The sequence below is a fragment of the Ranitomeya variabilis genome, chromosome 1, assembly GCF_051348905.1.
Source record: "Ranitomeya variabilis isolate aRanVar5 chromosome 1, aRanVar5.hap1, whole genome shotgun sequence".
NCBI classification, from domain to species: Eukaryota; Metazoa; Chordata; class Amphibia; order Anura; family Dendrobatidae; genus Ranitomeya; species Ranitomeya variabilis.
The window spans coordinates 475560898-475578755 of NC_135232.1; the positions used below are offsets into that span (position 1 = coordinate 475560898).

The window sequence follows — 17858 nt, forward strand, 5'->3', positions numbered from 1 at the left end:
CAAAAGCCAGGAAGGTACTTCATAAACAGAAGAAAGAAGGAAAAGACAAAGGTGTAGTCAGCTAATGTTCTAAGGTCAGAATACAAGGAGGATGGAGGATCAGCAGAAGGGGTTAAACAAACGGATGGTCAGATCGAGGTCCAAGGTCAAGGAACAAAAGATCTACCGATAGATGATGAACACCTGGAGACAGCCAGCGCCTCCCAGTTTCAGATTGGATAGCTGTGCTGTCAATCAACACAATGACAGCTCAGCACACCCCTGCACCAGACTTGCTTCCCAGGAAATTTTACATGGAAAGCCCTGAAAAACCAATCGGCCTTAACATCTCGAGCTGGGAACAAGGATCTCTCCTCTGGTCCTTGTCCCCTCCAGCGGATGAGATATTGGACACAATTTCAGACTCTGATAATCCACAACCATCCAAAGTTCATACTTCAAGCCACCATTGGCCGAAACCGGAGGAGGTGGATATGAGGAAGACAATGCTGAAGGGACGAACTCCTGCAATAGGAGTTTATAGAACATGCTAGGAATGTAAAGATATGGCGGAATGTTTAATCTAAATGCCACCGGATTGACCACCTCTAGGATCTCATATGGACCAATAAACTTTGGACCCAACTTCGCCGACGGCAATTTAAGGGTATGTGCACATGTTGCGGATTCCATTGCGGATTTTTCAGCGCAGATTCTGCAGAATCCGCAGGTAAAATGACCTGCGTTTTACCTGCGGATTCCCTGTGGGTTTTCTGCAGATTTTGTGCAGATTTTGTACAGATATCGCCTGCGTTTTTACACCTGCGGATTCCTATAATGGGATAGGTTAAAAACGCTGCGGAATCTGCACAAAGAATTGACATGCTACGTTTCTGTGCAGAATTTTCCGCAGCATGGGCACAGCAGATTTGGTTTTCCATAGGTTTACATGGTACTGTACACCGCATGGAAAACTGCTGCGGATCCGCAGGGCCAAATCCACTGCAGATCCACAACCAAATCCGCAACATGTGCACATACCCTAAGTGGAAATTCTTGAAGACCAAGCCTTATCCACAATCTTAAAAACATGACCTACTGAAAGCTTATAGGCCTTTAGTTTTTGGCAAATCTGAACAGTCCCAATATTCTATTGAACCTCTCTTCAGACATCCCCAAGTCTCTGTACGACAACATCCACCACAGGACATTCAGAACTAATAATAGAAAATTCACCAAAATGTGGCTGAAAATCATAATTACATAAAAACAGTGAGGTTCCAGTAGTCTGACTTACTTGACTGTAAAAAGCAAACTCAGCGAGAGCTAAAAACAAAGACCAGTCCTTCTGCCGAGCTGTCACAAAGCAACTTAAAATTTGTCCCAAAGATTAATTTGTCTTCTCAGTCCTACTGTTGGTTTCAGGGTGGTAAGCAGATGAAAATTCAAAAAGCTTTCCATAATTTAGAGACAAATTGTACTCCCCTATCAGACACAATTTTAAGTGGAATGCCATGTAACCTTAGAATATGAGAAAGAAAACTTGAAAAGTGTCTCTGTATTAGATAATCCTGATAACAGAACAAAGTGAGCTTGTTAGCTGAATCGGTCAACTAACACCGAGACAGCAGTTTTCCCACCAGACAGAGGCAGATCTGTGATGAAATCCATGGACAAATTAGTTACCGCTCTTTCTGGAATTGGCAATGGAGCCAATGACTGACTTTGACTGACTTGAGCACGTGCGCAGACTTCACAAAGAGATAAAAATCTTTAATATCATTATACATGGACAAAAAAGTCTAGCAATGGCTTTCCATGATGACCACTCAAGACATGAAATTCCTGTAACACCCGCAATCTTGGGTACACAGGCACAAATAACTTGGACCCTGGAGTAGTAGAAGCAGCCAGTGACTGTACTTTACTGATCTCCTGTCACGCTCACGCTCTGACTGGTGGGCGTGAGCTCGGGGGGATTGTGGCCCCACTGTGCCACAAACCAGACTACCATGGAAGGGGCGTGACTATGACAGCTGCCTGGGTTTTCACTGGAGCCTCTGATGGTGAGGTCAGGTTTGTGCAGCTGGCAGCTGCCAGGTGCTACTCCAGGGTGGTGTCTGGCTGTGGCTGCTGATCCCACTTGGGAGACAGGAACACCAGGATTGGTGCGGGCATCAGGCACGACTGGCAGTAGAGCACGGCTGAAACTCAGACGAGTAGGCTGGCACAGCTGAGACACAGGGCTGGCAAAGACACGGCAGAGAACACAGGGCTGGCAGAGACACGGCAGAGAGCACAGGGCTGGCAGAGACACGGCAGAGAACACAGGGCTGGCAGGAATACAGGACTGGCAGGGATGGCAGGAAACACAGGACTGGCTAGGACGGCAGGAAACACAGGACTGGCAGGCACAGAAGGAACGGTAGGAACACTGGATTGGAAGGCACGGCAGAGAACACAGGACTGGTTGATGTGGTTTATGAAGGAACAGGTAGGGACCTGTTCACACAGGAGGTGCAGGAATGGATATGAAATATGAAGGAACAGGTAGGGGCCTGTTCACACAGGAGATGTAGGTATGGAAACAAGCCAGAAGGAAAGGAGAATGAAGGAACAGGTTGGGGCCTGTTCACACAGGAAGAGAACTGCAAGACTGCGGATAGGAATGGTAGAGCAGCAAGAGATAGTGTAGCAACAAAAGCTAAGCAGAGCAGAACCGCAAGGAATACGGAGAGGAGCTGCAGCGAGAGGTTACTGCAGCAAAGCAGAGCGGAGCCACAAGGAATGTGGAGAGGAGCTGCAGCAAGGGATAACTGCAGCAGCAGAAGATAAGCAGAGTAGAAAGGAGCAGAACCGCAGGAGTGCGGAGCAGAGGTAAAGCCACAAGGGTACAGAGCAGGCAGAGCCGCAAGAGTGCGGAGTGTAAGCAGACTGAGAACACAAGGAAAGACACAGCAGGGAAGGAAGCCACAGACAAGGAGACCGAGATAAGACTAAGTTCAGCCAAGTAAATGGAACAATACAAGAAGCAAGGACAAAGACACAGGGACCAGGATATTCTGCCTCCTGGAGGGCAAACAACAAGACCAAGGCAATAGCACAGAGAAAAGCCTCCAGAGAGGGAGTAACACAGAGCAAGGCCTGGCAAACTCAGAAGCTAAACACTAACTGAGCTAACACATTGCACAGGCCCAGACCACTGGGTGGAGCTGCACTAAATACTGGAGGCCTCCTGGCAATTGGTCAGGAACAGATTAGACAGATGCACCTGATTCCTATAAGAACCAGAGAGTTCAGGCGCCGCCCCCCTATACACACAGCCATGAAGCATGCAGAGAGCAGAGACACAGAACATGGAGCTGGCATGAAACAGAAACCACATCATGACCTGGAGCAGTGGGTAAGATAGTGTGAGAGATGCAAGGCCATGCCGTGATGCCAGCAGAGTTGTTACAGTACCCCCCCCTTTACGGCCCCTCTTCTTCAAGCCCGCCAGAATAACTTGTAGAAGAAGGATAGGAGCACACATAGTCAGAGCCATCACAATATTCCTCTGGTAGAATGAGGTAGATGAGACATTGGAGATCTCAGGTTGCCCAGTCTCTTTGAGTCCAGTAAGATCAACTTCGCACTCAGAAGACACAAGGGACAGGACTCCTTTCACCTGGTTAACTGAAAGCAGGAACTTGGAAGCTTGCGATTTGACCACAACATAATCTGATTCTTTAGAAACTGAAGACACGTTCACTGGATCCAACTTAAGCCCATCATGACAAGAAAATTGAACCTCCTTTAGACTGGTGGAAAGCAGAGATGAGAACACTTCTGTCTTGGAATCTTCACCCAATAGCCAGATGGAAGCTGGAGGCATACATACAGGAAACATTTTCAGCCTGGAACCCTGAAAAAACTGGACCTCCTCTTCTGGATTAGAGGATGAGTAAGTCTCTGTCTTAATATCAAGTAGCCACTTGGAAGCAGAAGGCATACATTCAGGAAGCCCCATCAGCCTCTTACTCTGACAAAACTGGACCATCTCTTCCTCCGGATTGGTGAAGAACAGAGATACAAGAGCTTCTGCTTCAACTTCTTCATCCACCTGCCACATGGAGTCTGAAGGCATCTTTACAGGAAGCATCTTCTGCCCATAGTTCAGAGAAAAACTTTTAAGTGACAGGGATGTTCCTGGGAACTGGTCACTGGTATTGACACTGGAGGTGTGCGGAGAGGACGCCACTGCTTCCTTTACTTCAGTGAGGTCAACACACCGTGATTCAATAGCCAGCAAATCAGATGGAGAGGATGTTAACACTGTAGACTGACCTTGCATTATAGGAACTAGAGACCTCTGGAGACTAGGTAGTTCAAAATGCAGCACCATGCTGGGTCTTCGGACCGGACTGGACAGTAGAGTACCCGGCTCAGAACGACCGATGGGCAAACTGGTCAGCAAGTGAAAGACAAATTTCTTTACATATAATGCTCCAATTTGGAGCTGTAGTTGTCCCTTCGACACTGGACTGTTCATAAGTAGGACTCGGCAATCACCAAACACCTTTACAGGATGCTGGAGCAGTGGAACAGGAACCACACTTAGACTCCGTCTGGTTTGCAGCTTGAACACATCTGCAGTACCGAAGCTCCCACAAGGCACTGGAACAGACACAGATTTTAAAGGAAGGGAGTTATTCTCACCAAGGGCAGTCTCTCCTACTGGCCCGAGGTTATGGAGCTTTAGATCCCCTGGACAAAGGCTATCCAGGTGTTCCTCACAACAGCAGCGACATAGTAAGCCCTTCTGGTGGTTTGCCAGTCCACTCTTGACAGTCTTTTTGGGTTCTGTTTGAGTAGCTGCTTTAGCGGGTAGAGGAACTGGAGGGTCACAGACGGTCATGGCTTGACGTGGAGGTTTCTTCACGGGTTTTGCCCATCTGGAGCGCCTCTCGGATCTAGATGGGGAAGACTTCACAGGAGCAGCAGGACGAGGCTTGTCAAAGACTTTACGGAAGGCCACCAGGAAGGCCCCAAGACTCATGAAGATAGGATCCCTGGCTTCCCAGAGGGGACAAATCCATAATAAAGCATCTCCTGCTAGGTAGGACATAATGTAACCCACCTTAAAACGGTCAGAGGGGAAACAATCTGCATTTTGCAGGATGTAGCGCAAGCACTGTTCCAGGAAGCTTTGGCATTCTTCTGGATTCCCATAGAACCTAGGCGGGTCTGCTGGGTTGTGCTCCTCCTCATAGGCCTGAAGTTGCTTGAATAGAGCATTAGAGACTATAATTGGTGTCATGAATCCCCAATGGCTAGGGATAGCACAGGACAAGCAAGGTACAAATATATAACGGACGAGCTCTAGGGTGATGGAACCTGGGCTGACCGCTGCCCTACGCCTGACAAACGCAACTAGAGATAGCCAGGGAGCGTGCCTACGTTGGTTCTAGACGCCACGCACCAGCCTAAGAGCTAACTAGTACTGCAGAGAAAATAAAGACCTCACTTGCCTCCAGAGGGATGAACCCCAAAAGGTATAGTTGCCCCCCACATGTATTGACGGTGAAATGAGAGGAAGGCACACACATAGAGATGATATATATAGGTTTAGCAAATTGAGGCCCGCTGTAAACTAGAAAGCAGAACGATACAAAAGGGGTCTGAGCGGTCAGCAAAAAACCCTAATCAAAAAAACCATCCTGAGATTACAAGAACCCATGTGCCAACTCATGGCACATGGGGAGAACCTCAGTCCACTAGAGCTACTAGCTAGCATAGAGACATAATAAGCAAGCTGGACAAAAAAACAAACAACTGAAAATCAGCACTTAGCTTATCCTGAAAGATCTGGGAGCAGGTAGGCAGGAACCAAACAGAGCACATCTGAATACATTGATAGCCGGCAAGGGAATGACAGAAAGGCCAGGTAAAATAGGAAACACCCAGCCTCTGATGGACAGGTGGAAACCAAAGGCCGCAACCCACCAAAGTCACCCAGTACCAGCAGTAACCACCAGAGGGAGCCCACAAACAGAATCCACAACAGTACCCCCCCCTTGAGGAGGGGTCACCGAACCCTCACGAGAACCCCCAGGGCGATCAGGGTGAGCTCTATGGAAGGCGCGGACCAAATCAGTCGCATGAACATCGGAGGCGACCACCCAGGAATTATCCTCCTGACCATAACCCTTCCACTTAACCAAATACTGGAGTTTGCGTCTGGAAACACGAGAATCCAAGATCTTCTCAACAACATACTCCAATTCTCCCTCCACCAGCACCGGAGCAGGAGGCTCAACCGAAGGAACAACGGGCACCTCATACCTCCGCAACAACGACCGATGGAACACATTATGAATAGCAAACGATGCCGGGAGATCCAAACGAAAAGACACAGGGTTAAGAATCTCCGAGATCCTATAAGGACCGATGAACCGAGGCTTGAACTTAGGAGAAGAGACCTTCATAGGGACAAAACGAGAAGACAACCACACCAAATCCCCAACAAGAAGTCGGGGACCCACGCGGCGACGGCGATTAGCAAACTGCTGAGTCTTCTCCTGAGATAACTTCAAATTGTCCACCACCTGATTCCAAATCTGATGTAGCCTGTCCACCACCACGTCCACTCCAGGACAATCCGAAGACTCCACCTGACCAGAGGAAAAACGAGGATGAAACCCCGAATTACAAAAAAAAGGAGAGACCAACGTGGCAGAACTAGCCCGATTATTAAGAGCAAATTCGGCCAGTGGCAAAAAAGCAACCCAGTCATCTTGATCAGCAGAAACAAAACACCTCAAATAAGTTTCCAAGGTCTGATTAGTTCGCTCCGTCTGGCCATTCGTCTGAGGATGGAATGCAGACGAGAAAGACAAATCAATGCCCATCTTGGCACAAAACGTCCACCAAAATCTAGACACAAACTGGGATCCCCTGTCAGAAACGATATTCTCCGGAATCCCATGCAAACGAACCACGTTCTGAAAAAATAAAGGGACCAACTCAGAGGAGGAAGGCAACTTAGGCAAGGGCACCAAATGAACCATCTTAGAAAAGCGGTCACACACAACCCAGATAACGGACATTTTCTGTGAAACCGGGAGATCAGAAATAAAATCCATGGAAATGTGCGTCCAAGGCCTCTTCGGGATGGGCAAGGATAACAACAACCCACTGGCCCGAGAACAGCAAGGCTTAGCTCGAGCACATACTTCACAAGACTGCACAAAGGTACGCACATCCCTAGACAAGGAAGGCCACCAAAAAGACCTGGCCACCAAGTCTCTAGTACCAAATATTCCAGGATGACCAGCCAACACAGAAGAATGGACCTCGGAGATGACTCTACTTGTCCAATCATCCGGAACAAACAGTCTTTCTGGTGGACAATGATCCGGTTTATCCACCTGAAACTCCTGCAATGCACGTCGCAAGTCTGGGGATATGGCGGACAATATTACCCCATCCCTAAGGATACCAGTAGGCCCAGAGTCTCCAGGAGAGTCAGGCACAAAACTCCTGGAAAGAGCATCTGCCTTCACATTCTTTGAACCTGGCAGGTATGAAACCACGAAATTGAAACGAGAAAAAAACAACGACCAACGAGCCTGTCTAGGATTCAAACGCCTGGCAGACTCAAGGTAAATGAGATTCTTGTGATCAGTCAAGACCACCACACGATGTTTAGCACCCTCAAGCCAATGACGCCACTCCTCAAATGCCCACTTCATGGCCAAAAGCTCCCGATTACCCACATCATAATTGCGCTCGGCGGGCGAGAATTTTCTAGAGAAGAATGCACATGGCTTCATCACCGAGCCATTAGAACTTCTCTGTGACAAAACCGCCCCCGCTCCAATCTCGGAAGCATCAACCTCAACCTGGAAAGGAAGTGAAACATCTGGTTGACACAACACAGGAGCAGAAGAAAACCGGCGCTTAAGTTCCTGAAAGGCCCCCACGGCCGCAGAAGACCAATCAGCAACATCAGCACCCTTTTTAGTCAAATCAGTCAAAGGTTTAACAATACTGGAAAAATTAGCAATGAACCGACGATAAAAATTAGCAAACCCCAAGAACTTCTGTAGGCTCTTAACAGATGTAGGTTGTGTCCAGTCACAAATTGCCTGAACCTTGACGGGATCCATCTCAATAGTAGAAGGAGAAAAAATGTACCCCAAAAAAGAAATCTTCTGGACTCCGAAGAGACACTTTGAGCCCTTCACAAACAGAGAATTGGCCCGCAGAACCTGAAACACCTTCCTGACCTGTAGAACATGAGACTCCCAGTCATCAGAAAACACCAAAATATCATCCAAATACACAATCATAAACTTATCCAGATATTCACGGAAAATATTGTGCATAAAGGACTGAAAGACTGACGGAGCATTGGAGAGTCCAAAAGGCATTACCAAATACTCAAAATGGCCCTCAGGCGTATTAAATGCGGTTTTCCACTCATCACCCTGTTTTATCCGCACCAGATTATACGCACCGCGAAGATCTATCTTAGTGAACCACCTAGCCCCCTTAATGCGAGCAAACAAATCAGTCAATAATGGCAATGGATACTGATATTTGACTGTAATCTTATTCAGAAGGCGATAATCTATACAAGGCCTCAGGGAACCATCTTTTTTTGCCACGAAAAAAAAACCTGCTCCCAGAGGGGACGAAGATGGACGAATATGTCCCTTTTCCAAGGACTCCTTAATATAATTCCGCATAGCAGTATGCTCTGGCAGTGACAGATTAAATAAACGACCCTTAGGGAACTTACTGCCAGGAATCAATTCTATAGCACAGTCACAATCTCTATGAGGAGGGAGCGAATTGAGCTTAGGCTCCTCAAAAACATCCCTATAGTCAGACAAAAACTCAGGGATCTCAGAAGGAGTAGATGAAGCGATTGAAATCGGAGGTGCATCATCATGAACCCCCTGACATCCCCAGCTTAACACAGACATTGTTTTCCAGTCCAGGACAGGATTATGAGTTTGTAACCATGGCAGACCCAGCACTAGTACATCATGTAAATTATACAGTACAAGGAAGCGAATCACCTCCTGATGAACGGGAGTCATGCGCATGGTCACTTGTGTCCAATACTGCGGTTTATTCATAGCCAATGGTGTAGAGTCAATTCCCTTCAGAGGAATAGGAACTTCCAGAGGCTCCAGACTAAAACCGCAGCGTTTAGCAAATGACCAATCCATAAGACTCAGGGCAGCGCCCGAATCCACATAGGCATCAACGGAAATGGAAGACAGTGAAAAAAATCAGAGTCACAGACAAAATGAACTTAGGCTGCAGAGTACCAATGGCAAAAGATTTATCAAGCTTTTTTGTGCGTTTAGAGCATGCTGATATAACATGAGCTGAATCACCACAATAAAAACACAATCCATTTTTCCGCCTATAATTTTGCCGTTCACTTCTGGACTGAATTCTATCACATTGCATAGTCTCAGGTGCCTGTTCAGAAGACACCGCCAACTGGTGCACGGGTTTGCGCTCCCGTAAACGCCGATCAATCTGAATGGCCATAGCCATAGACTCATTCAGACCTGTAGGCGTAGGGAACCCCACCATAATATCCTTAATGGCCTCAGAAAGACCATTTCTGAAGTTTGCAGCCAGGGCGCACTCATTCCACTGAGTAAGCACCGACCATTTCCGAAATTTTTGACAATATATTTCCGCTTCATCATGCCCCTGAGAGAGGGCTAACAAAGCCTTTTCAGCCTGAATCTCCAGGTTGGGTTCCTCATAGAGCAATCCCAATGCCAGAAAAAACGCATCCACACTGAGCAATGCAGGATCCCCTGGTGCCAATGCAAATGCCCAATTCTGAGGGTCGCCCCGCAGGAAAGATATTACAATCCTGACCTGTTGAGCCGGGTCTCCAGAGGAGCGAGATTTTAAAGAAAGAAACAATTTACAATTGTTCCTGAAATTCAGGAAGGTAGATCTATCTCCAGAGAAGAACTCTGGAATAGGAATTCTAGGTTCAGACATGGGAGTGTGAACAACAAAATCCTGTATGTTTTGAACTTTTGCCGCGAGATTACTCAGGCTGGAAGCCAAACTCTGGACATCCATGTTAAACAGCTAAGATCAGAGCCATTCAAGGGTTAAGAGGAGGTAAGAAGCAGCTAGACAGCAATTAAGGGCTAGGCAGCAAAACTCTGAAGGGAAAAAAAAAAAAATTTCCCTTAAACACTTCTTTTTCTCCTGCTTCAGCCCAAACAATTAACACTTTGTGGGCCGGCTATACTGTCATGAATCCCCAATGGCTAGGGATAGGACAGGACAAGCAAGGTACAAATATATAACGGACGAGCTCTAGGGTGATGGAACCTGGGCTGACCGCTGCCCTACGCCTGACAAACGCAACTAGAGATAGCCAGGGAGCGTGCCTACATTGGTTCTAGACGCCACGCACCAGCCTAAGAGCTAACTAGTACTGCAGAGAAAATAAAGACCTCACTTGCCTCCAGAGGGATGAACCCCAAAAGGTATAGTTGCCCCCCACATGTATTGACGGTGAAATGAGAGGAAGGCACACACATAGAGATGATATATATAGGTTTAGCAAATTGAGGCCCGCTGTAAACTAGAAAGCAGAACGATACAAAAGGGGTCTGAGCGGTCAGCAAAAAACCCTAATCAAAAAAACCATCCTGAGATTACAAGAACCCATGTGCCAACTCATGGCACATGGGGAGAACCTCAGTCCACTAGAGCTACTAGCTAGCATAGAGACATAATAAGCAAGCTGGACAAAAAAACAAACAACTGAAAATCAGCACTTAGCTTATCCTGAAAGATCTGGGAGCAGGTAGGCAGGAACCAAACAGAGCACATCTGAATACATTGATAGCCGGCAAGGGAATGACAGAAAGGCCAGGTAAAATAGGAAACACCCAGCCTCTGATGGACAGGTGGAAACCAAAGGCCGCAACCCACCAAAGTCACCCAGTACCAGCAGTAACCACCAGAGGGAGCCCACAAACAGAATCCACAACAAATTGGGTCAGAAGTCTCTTAAATCTGAACCACCCTTGGTGGAACAAATTTTTCAGGTTGCTCATACGGGCAGCAAAAAAGTTCATCATGCTCTGCGAGCGGTAGGACATGGGATACAGCGGAGGCCATGGCCTGTGCAAACTGTCATGCTCACGCCCTGACTGGTGGGCATGAGCTCGGGGGGTTTGTGGCCCCACTGTGCCACTAACCAGACTACCATGGAAGTGGCGTGACTATGACAGCTGCCTGGGTTTTCACTGGAGCCTCTGATGGTGAGGTCAGGTTTGTGCAGCTGGCAGCTGCCAGGTGCTACTCCAGGGTGGTGTCTGGCTGTGGCTGCTGATCCCACTTGGGAGACAGGAACACCAGGATTGGTGCGGGCATCAGGCACGACTGGCAGAAGAGCACGGCTAAAACTCAGAGGAGTAGGCTGGCACGGCTGAGACACAGGGCTGGCAGAGACACGGCAGAGAACACAGGGCTGGCAGAGACACGGCAGAGAACACAGGGCTGGCAGAGACACGGCAGAGAACACAGGGCTGGCAGGAATACAGGACTGGCAGGGACGGCAGGAAACACAGGACTGGCTAGGACGGCAGGAAACACAGGACTGGCAGGCACAGCAGGAACGGCAGGAACACTGGATTGGAAGGCACTGCAGACAACACAGGACTGGTTGATGTGGTTTATGAAGGAACAGGTAGGGACCTGTGCACACAGGAGGTGCAGGAATGGATATGAAATATGAAGGAACAGGTAGGGGCCTGTTCACACAGGAGATGTAGGTACGGAAACAAGCCAGAAGGAAAGGAGAATGAAGGAACAGGTTGGGATCTGTTCACATAGGAAGAGAACCGCAAGGCTGCGGATAGGAATGGTAGAGCAGCAAGAGATAGTGTAGCAACAAAAGCTAAGCAGAGCAGAACCGCAAGGAATACGGAGAGGAGCTGCAGCGAGAGGTTACTGCAGCAAAGCAGAGCGGAGCCACAAGGAATGTGGAGAGGAGCTGCGGCAAGGGATAACTGCAGCAGCAGAAGATAAGCAGAGTAGAAAGGAGCAGAACCGCAGGAGTGCGGAGCAGAGGTAAAGCCACAAGGGTACAGAGCAGGCAGAGCCGCAAGAGTGCGGAGTGTAAGCAGACTGAGAACACGAGGAAAGACACAGCAGGGAAGGAAGCCACAGACAAGGAGACCGAGATAAGACTAAGTTCAGACAAGGAAATGGAACAAGACAAGAAACAAGGACAAAGACACAGGGACAGAGAAAAGCCTCCAGAGAGGGAGTAACACAGAGCAAGGCCTGGCAAACTCAGAAGCTAAACACTAACTGAGCTAACACATTGCACAGGCCCAGACCACTGGGTGGAGCTGCACTAAATACTGGAGGACTCCTGGCAATTGGTCAGGAACAGATTAGACAGATGCACCTGATTCCTATAAGAACCAGAGAGTTCAGGCGCCGACCCCCTATACACACAGCCATGAAGCATGCAGAGAGCAGAGACACAGAACATGGAGCTGGCATGAAACAGAAACCACATCATGACCTGGAGTAGTGGGTAAGATAGTGTGAGAGATGCAAGGCCATGCCGTGATGCCAGCAGAGTTGTTACATCTCCTCTTTAAAATTCCGAGGTTACCATAGAAATCACAATATCCTGGGCAATAGTTGAGGGTGGAGGTTCTGGAGGAGAAACTGAATCGAGACTATGGCATAATGTATCAGCTTTCATATTCTTAGACCCCAGCCTGAACGTAATAAAAAAATTAAACCTAGAGAACAAGGACCATCTGGCCCTTAACCTTTTTAGCTAATTCAATGTAAGCTAGGCTCTTGAGAGCAATGACCACATTAACTGGATGAATCACCCCCTCCAAAAAAATGTATCCATTCCTCAAAGGCCAGGAAGGTATGTCATAAAAAGAAGGAAGAGACAAAGGTGCAGTCAGGTAATGTTCTGAGGTCAGAATACCAGAAGGATAGCGAATCAAAGCACAAGGGGTTAAATAGACGGATGGTCAGAATTTTATTTATTTATTTAACTCACTTATATAGCGCCATTAATTCCACAGTGCTTTACACACATTATCGACACTGTCCCCATTGGGGCTCTCAATCTAAATTCCCTATGAGTATGTCTTTGGAATGTAGGAGGAAAGCAAAGAACCCAGAAGAAACCTACACAAACATGGGGAGAACATTCATACTCCTTGCAGATGCTGCCCTTGGTGGAATTTGAACTCAGGACCCCAGCGATTCAAAACTGCAGTGCTAGCCCCTGAGCCACTGTGCTGCCCAATGAGTCTAAGGTCAGGCAACAAAAGATCTACCAACAGAATGCAAGGCACAGAGAGACAAACTACATAGTAGCTGAATGTACATCTGGCAGAGATCTGGGAGTAACAGCCCAGTTAAGTAGCCTGGCAATCACCTGGGATAATAAGCACCTGGAGACAGCCAGCAACTCCCAGTCTCAGATTGGATGGCTGAGCTGTCAATCAAAACACTGACAGCTCAGTACGCCCCTGCACCAGACTGGACACCTAAGCTGTCAAAATACTGACAACTTCAGCATGCCTCTGTACCAGAATGGATGGCTGAACTGTAAGTAACTGCATCCCAGACACACTGAGGGGTGGACCTGTGACAATAATAAAACAAAGCGGCTAAAATACAAGTATTTCACATTCTTCCTGTTTGTGTTTTAACCAATGTATTTTGTTAGTTTTAAACTACCTTTAATAAATCTAGTGAATGTCAGGAAGGATGAACTGATTACCTTTTAGGCCTCTTTCACACTTCCCGTCTTTTTGCTTCCGTCAAAATCCATCGTTTTGTGAAAAAAATGGACCCAGCAAATGTTTCTGCTGGATCCGTTTTTTTCTCATAGACTTGTATTAGACTACTTTCACACATCAGGTTTTTTGTTTCAGGCACAATCTGGCAAGTTTTGAAAAAAACGGATCAGTTGTTTTTTTTACGCCGGATCCATTTTTTTTCTCATAGAGTTGTATTAGCATCGGATTGCGCCTGATGGCCAGATGTTTCATCCGTTTTTTCCGGATCTGTCCAAATAGTCATTTCCGGCGGACGGAGAAAACGTCCAGAGGAACGTTTTTTGGTGTGGCGAAAAAAGCGCACAGTGACGGAACCGGCCAAAAACGCATGAAACGGAGATGTGAAACAATGATTCCGGCATCCGGATGCCATTTTTAAAGCATTTTCCATAGAAATCAAGCAGATTTTCCGTTCTGGTCTCTCTCTCTCTCTCTCTCTCTCTCTCCTTTTCCAGGAAGGAACTCACTGTAAACTCCATGTTAAAAATAAAAACGGATCCGGCAGAAAAACGGATCCGTTGCATCAGTTTATTCACTATTTGCAACAGATCCGTTTTTTTCAAAACTTGCCGGATTGTGCCTGAAACAAAAAACCTGATGTGTGAAAGTAGCCTTAGCGTTTCATCCGACGTGCACTGGATCGGTCGTAAAATCGCTGTCCGTCGGGTGGAGACAATGCACATAAAAACGTTTTTTGTGCACGTCGGAAAATCGCGCAGCGACAGATCCTGCACCATCCGTCATTGGCTATAATGGAAGCCTATGGACGCAGGATCCGTCGCTGTGTGTCAAAAGCAGGAATCCAGTGACAGGTTCCATTTTTTGAAGCTGAGCATGTGTGGAAAAATTTCCAGTCAGGGAAATTCTCTCTCGCTCTCTCTCTCTCTTTTTACTATTGATGCTGCCAATGCAGCATCAATAGTAAAAAGATATAATGTTAAAAATAATTAAAAAAATAAAAAATCTACGTCATCACAGGTCATTGTCTGGCAAGGCATTACTGGGAACGGGAGCATCGCGAGCATCGGGAACGCTTCGGGGGACGCCGGAAGGTGAGAATATAAAGTTTATTTATTTATTTTTTTTATTATTTTTAACATTATATCTTTTTACTATTGATGCTGCATAGGCAGCATCAATAGTAAAAACTTGGTCACACTTGTCAAACACTATGTTTGACAAGTGTGACCGACCTGTCAATCAGTTTTCCAAGCGATACTACAGATCGCTTGGAAAACGCTACGGATCCGTCAAAAAACGGATCCAGTGCATCAGTTTTTTACAATCTGCACAGGATCCGTCTTTTCAACATTTTGACGGATTGTGACTGATTGTAAAAAACGGAAGTATGAAAGAGGCCTTACCTGCTCTAAATTATATTTTAACTTAAGCTGTAGAAAGGTGGTGTTAAAGATTCATGTTTACCAATAGTAGGGTATCTACCTATAAATGTTGACACATTTGATACATTATTTGGTGCTGTATTTCTGGTGACTGACTATCTACAGCCTCTGACAGTAAAGGTACCGTTACACTAAACGACTTATCAACGATCACGACCAGCGATGCGATCGTTGGTAAGTCGTTGTGTGGTCGCTGGGGAGCTGTCACACAGACAGCTCTCTCCAGTGACCAACGATCAGGGGAACGACTTCGGCATCGTTGAAACTGTCTTCAACGATGCCGAAGTCCCCCTGCAGCACCCGGGTAACCAGGGTAAACATCGGGTTACTAAGCGCAGGGCCGCGCTTAGTAACCCGATATTTACCCTGGTTACCATTGTAAAAGTAAAAAAAAACACTACATACTCACCTTCTGATGTCTGTCATGTCCCCCGCCGGCGGCTTCCCTGCACTGATTGTGTCAGCGCCGGCCGGCCGTAAAGCAGAGCACAGCGGTGACGTCACCGCTGTGCTCTGCTTTACGGCCGGCCGGCGCTGACACATTCAGTGCAGATTAGCCGCCGGCGGGGGACGTGACAGACATCAGAAGGTGAGTATGTAGTGTTTTTTTTTTACTTTTACAATGGTAACCAGGGCAAATATCGGGTTACTAAGCGCGGCCCTGCGCTTAGTAACCCGATATTTACCCTGGTTACAAGTGAACACATCGCTGGATCGGTGTCACACACACCGATCCAGCGATGACAGCGGGTGATCAGCAACGAAATAAAGTTCTGGACTTCTAGCTCCGACCAATGATATCACAGCGGGATCCAGATCGCTGCTGCGTGTCAAACACAACGAGATCGCTATCCAGGACGCTGCAACGTCACGGATCGTCGTCGTCCTCGCTGCAAAGTCGTTTAGTGTGAAGGTACCTTAAGGCATATGTCAGTGTACGTAGAGATGTTCAGTACTTTTCTGATAATCAGATATAAAATAAACTGTCTAAAGCATGTCCACAGTAAAGATTTATAAGAAAGTAGCTGTACAGACGATTATCTTGCCTAAAGCAGTTTTTATCTAATCACTTGTCATATCAGATACAGTGTGTTACACAAATTTAGTAGTGTTTACTTGCCACTGCTAGACTATGCTGCCCTGTACCTCTTTTGTGCTTGGAGGAAGAGCGTGGAATTCTTCCATGAACATATTTGGCTTCTGGTTTCCCGTTATTGATGTATTCATTCTACAAAACAAATTGAAATGACATGATAATTCACAGAAGTATAATGTTTCTTTTAGACTACACACAGTAGCTCTCTTTCTCATTATATAATATGGGTATTGTGACTTTTAGGTGATTCCATTGCTCACAAAGGCTGCTATTCTTATAGAAGATAAAAGTTATGTTTCTGCTATTACCCCAAACCAGATAAACCAGTTCACCAACTTCAATCTGTTAGAGTGTTTCGCGTGCCATAGTTGTGCTCTAAGTTACAGCCGTCACCGTGATTCAGTGGTTAGAACTATGTTTTGCCCGTGTTTGGGGGGGTTTCCTCCGGATACTCTTGAGCACCATCAATGGCGATGATGTCTGTACAGCACTTTGGAATTAATGGTATTATTTAAGCAAATAAAATCAATAAAGATGCTCCTTAAGGCAGTTTTCACATTTCTGTGAAACATGGATCGTGCTCTCATGACACTTGGCCCAAGTGCTGGGTATCCTAATCAGAGCTAACAGTGTCATATGCATACACGGGACAGTTCAGATCAGGAAACCCAGCAATTGGACTGAGACTTGTGATATACATCTGTTGTATTTCTGAAGAAAAACAGAGTGAAAGTGGTTAAGTGACCAAGTATGTCTTCTGATCTGAAGCCAACATCTACGGGCAATTTGGAAGAAACAAGATGAGCATCACTCTCCATCTTGCAACTAGGCTGTAAAAGAGGTCATTCTTGAAGAACGGAAAAAAATGTTGCATTATGTCATCAACTCGTTCATTTCATGCCTAGAAGATTGGGTGTTGTCCTTACAAATCATAAATGTCACAAAAAATACAAGATGTAGAAGGTAGTGTTGAGCATTCCGATACTGCAAATATCGGGTATCGGCCGATATTCGCTGTATCGGAATTCCGATACCGAGTTCTGATATTTTTGTGATATCGGAAATCGGAATTGGAAATTCCCAGTGAATGGTTCCCAGGGTCTGGAGGAGAGGAGACTCTCCTTCAGGCCCTGGGATCCATATTCATGTAAAAAATAAAGAATAAAAATTAAAATGGATATACTCACTCCTCCGGCGGACCCTGGACCTTAGCGGTGTAACCGGCAGCCTCCGTTCCTAAGAATGCAGTGAGTGTAGGACCTGCGATGACGTCGCGGCTTGTGATTGGTCGCGTCAGCGGTCATGTGACCAATCACAAGCCGCGACGTCATCGAAGGTCCTTCACTCTGCATTCTTAGGAACGGAGGCTGCCGGTTACACCGCTAAGGTCCAGGGTCCGCCGGAGGGGTGAGTATATCCATATTTTTTATTTTTATTCTTTATTTTTTACATGAATATGGATCCCAGGGCCTGAAGGAGAGTTTCCTCTCCTTCAGACCCTGGGAACCA

General features: G+C 46.7%; 1 protein-coding gene across 5 annotated transcripts in view; it reads right to left on the reverse strand.

Moving 5' to 3' along the window:
• SHOC1 (shortage in chiasmata 1) overlaps nucleotides 1-17858 on the reverse strand; it is a 549593-nt gene that overhangs the window by 395653 nt on the left and 136082 nt on the right. For all 5 annotated transcript variants that reach the window (XM_077251003.1, XM_077251012.1, XM_077251020.1 and 2 more), the window contains exon 7: nucleotides 16400-16481. In XM_077251003.1, the coding sequence (XP_077107118.1) occupies nucleotides 16400-16481 (82 nt within the window). The remainder of the gene's footprint in view (nucleotides 1-16399; nucleotides 16482-17858) is intronic.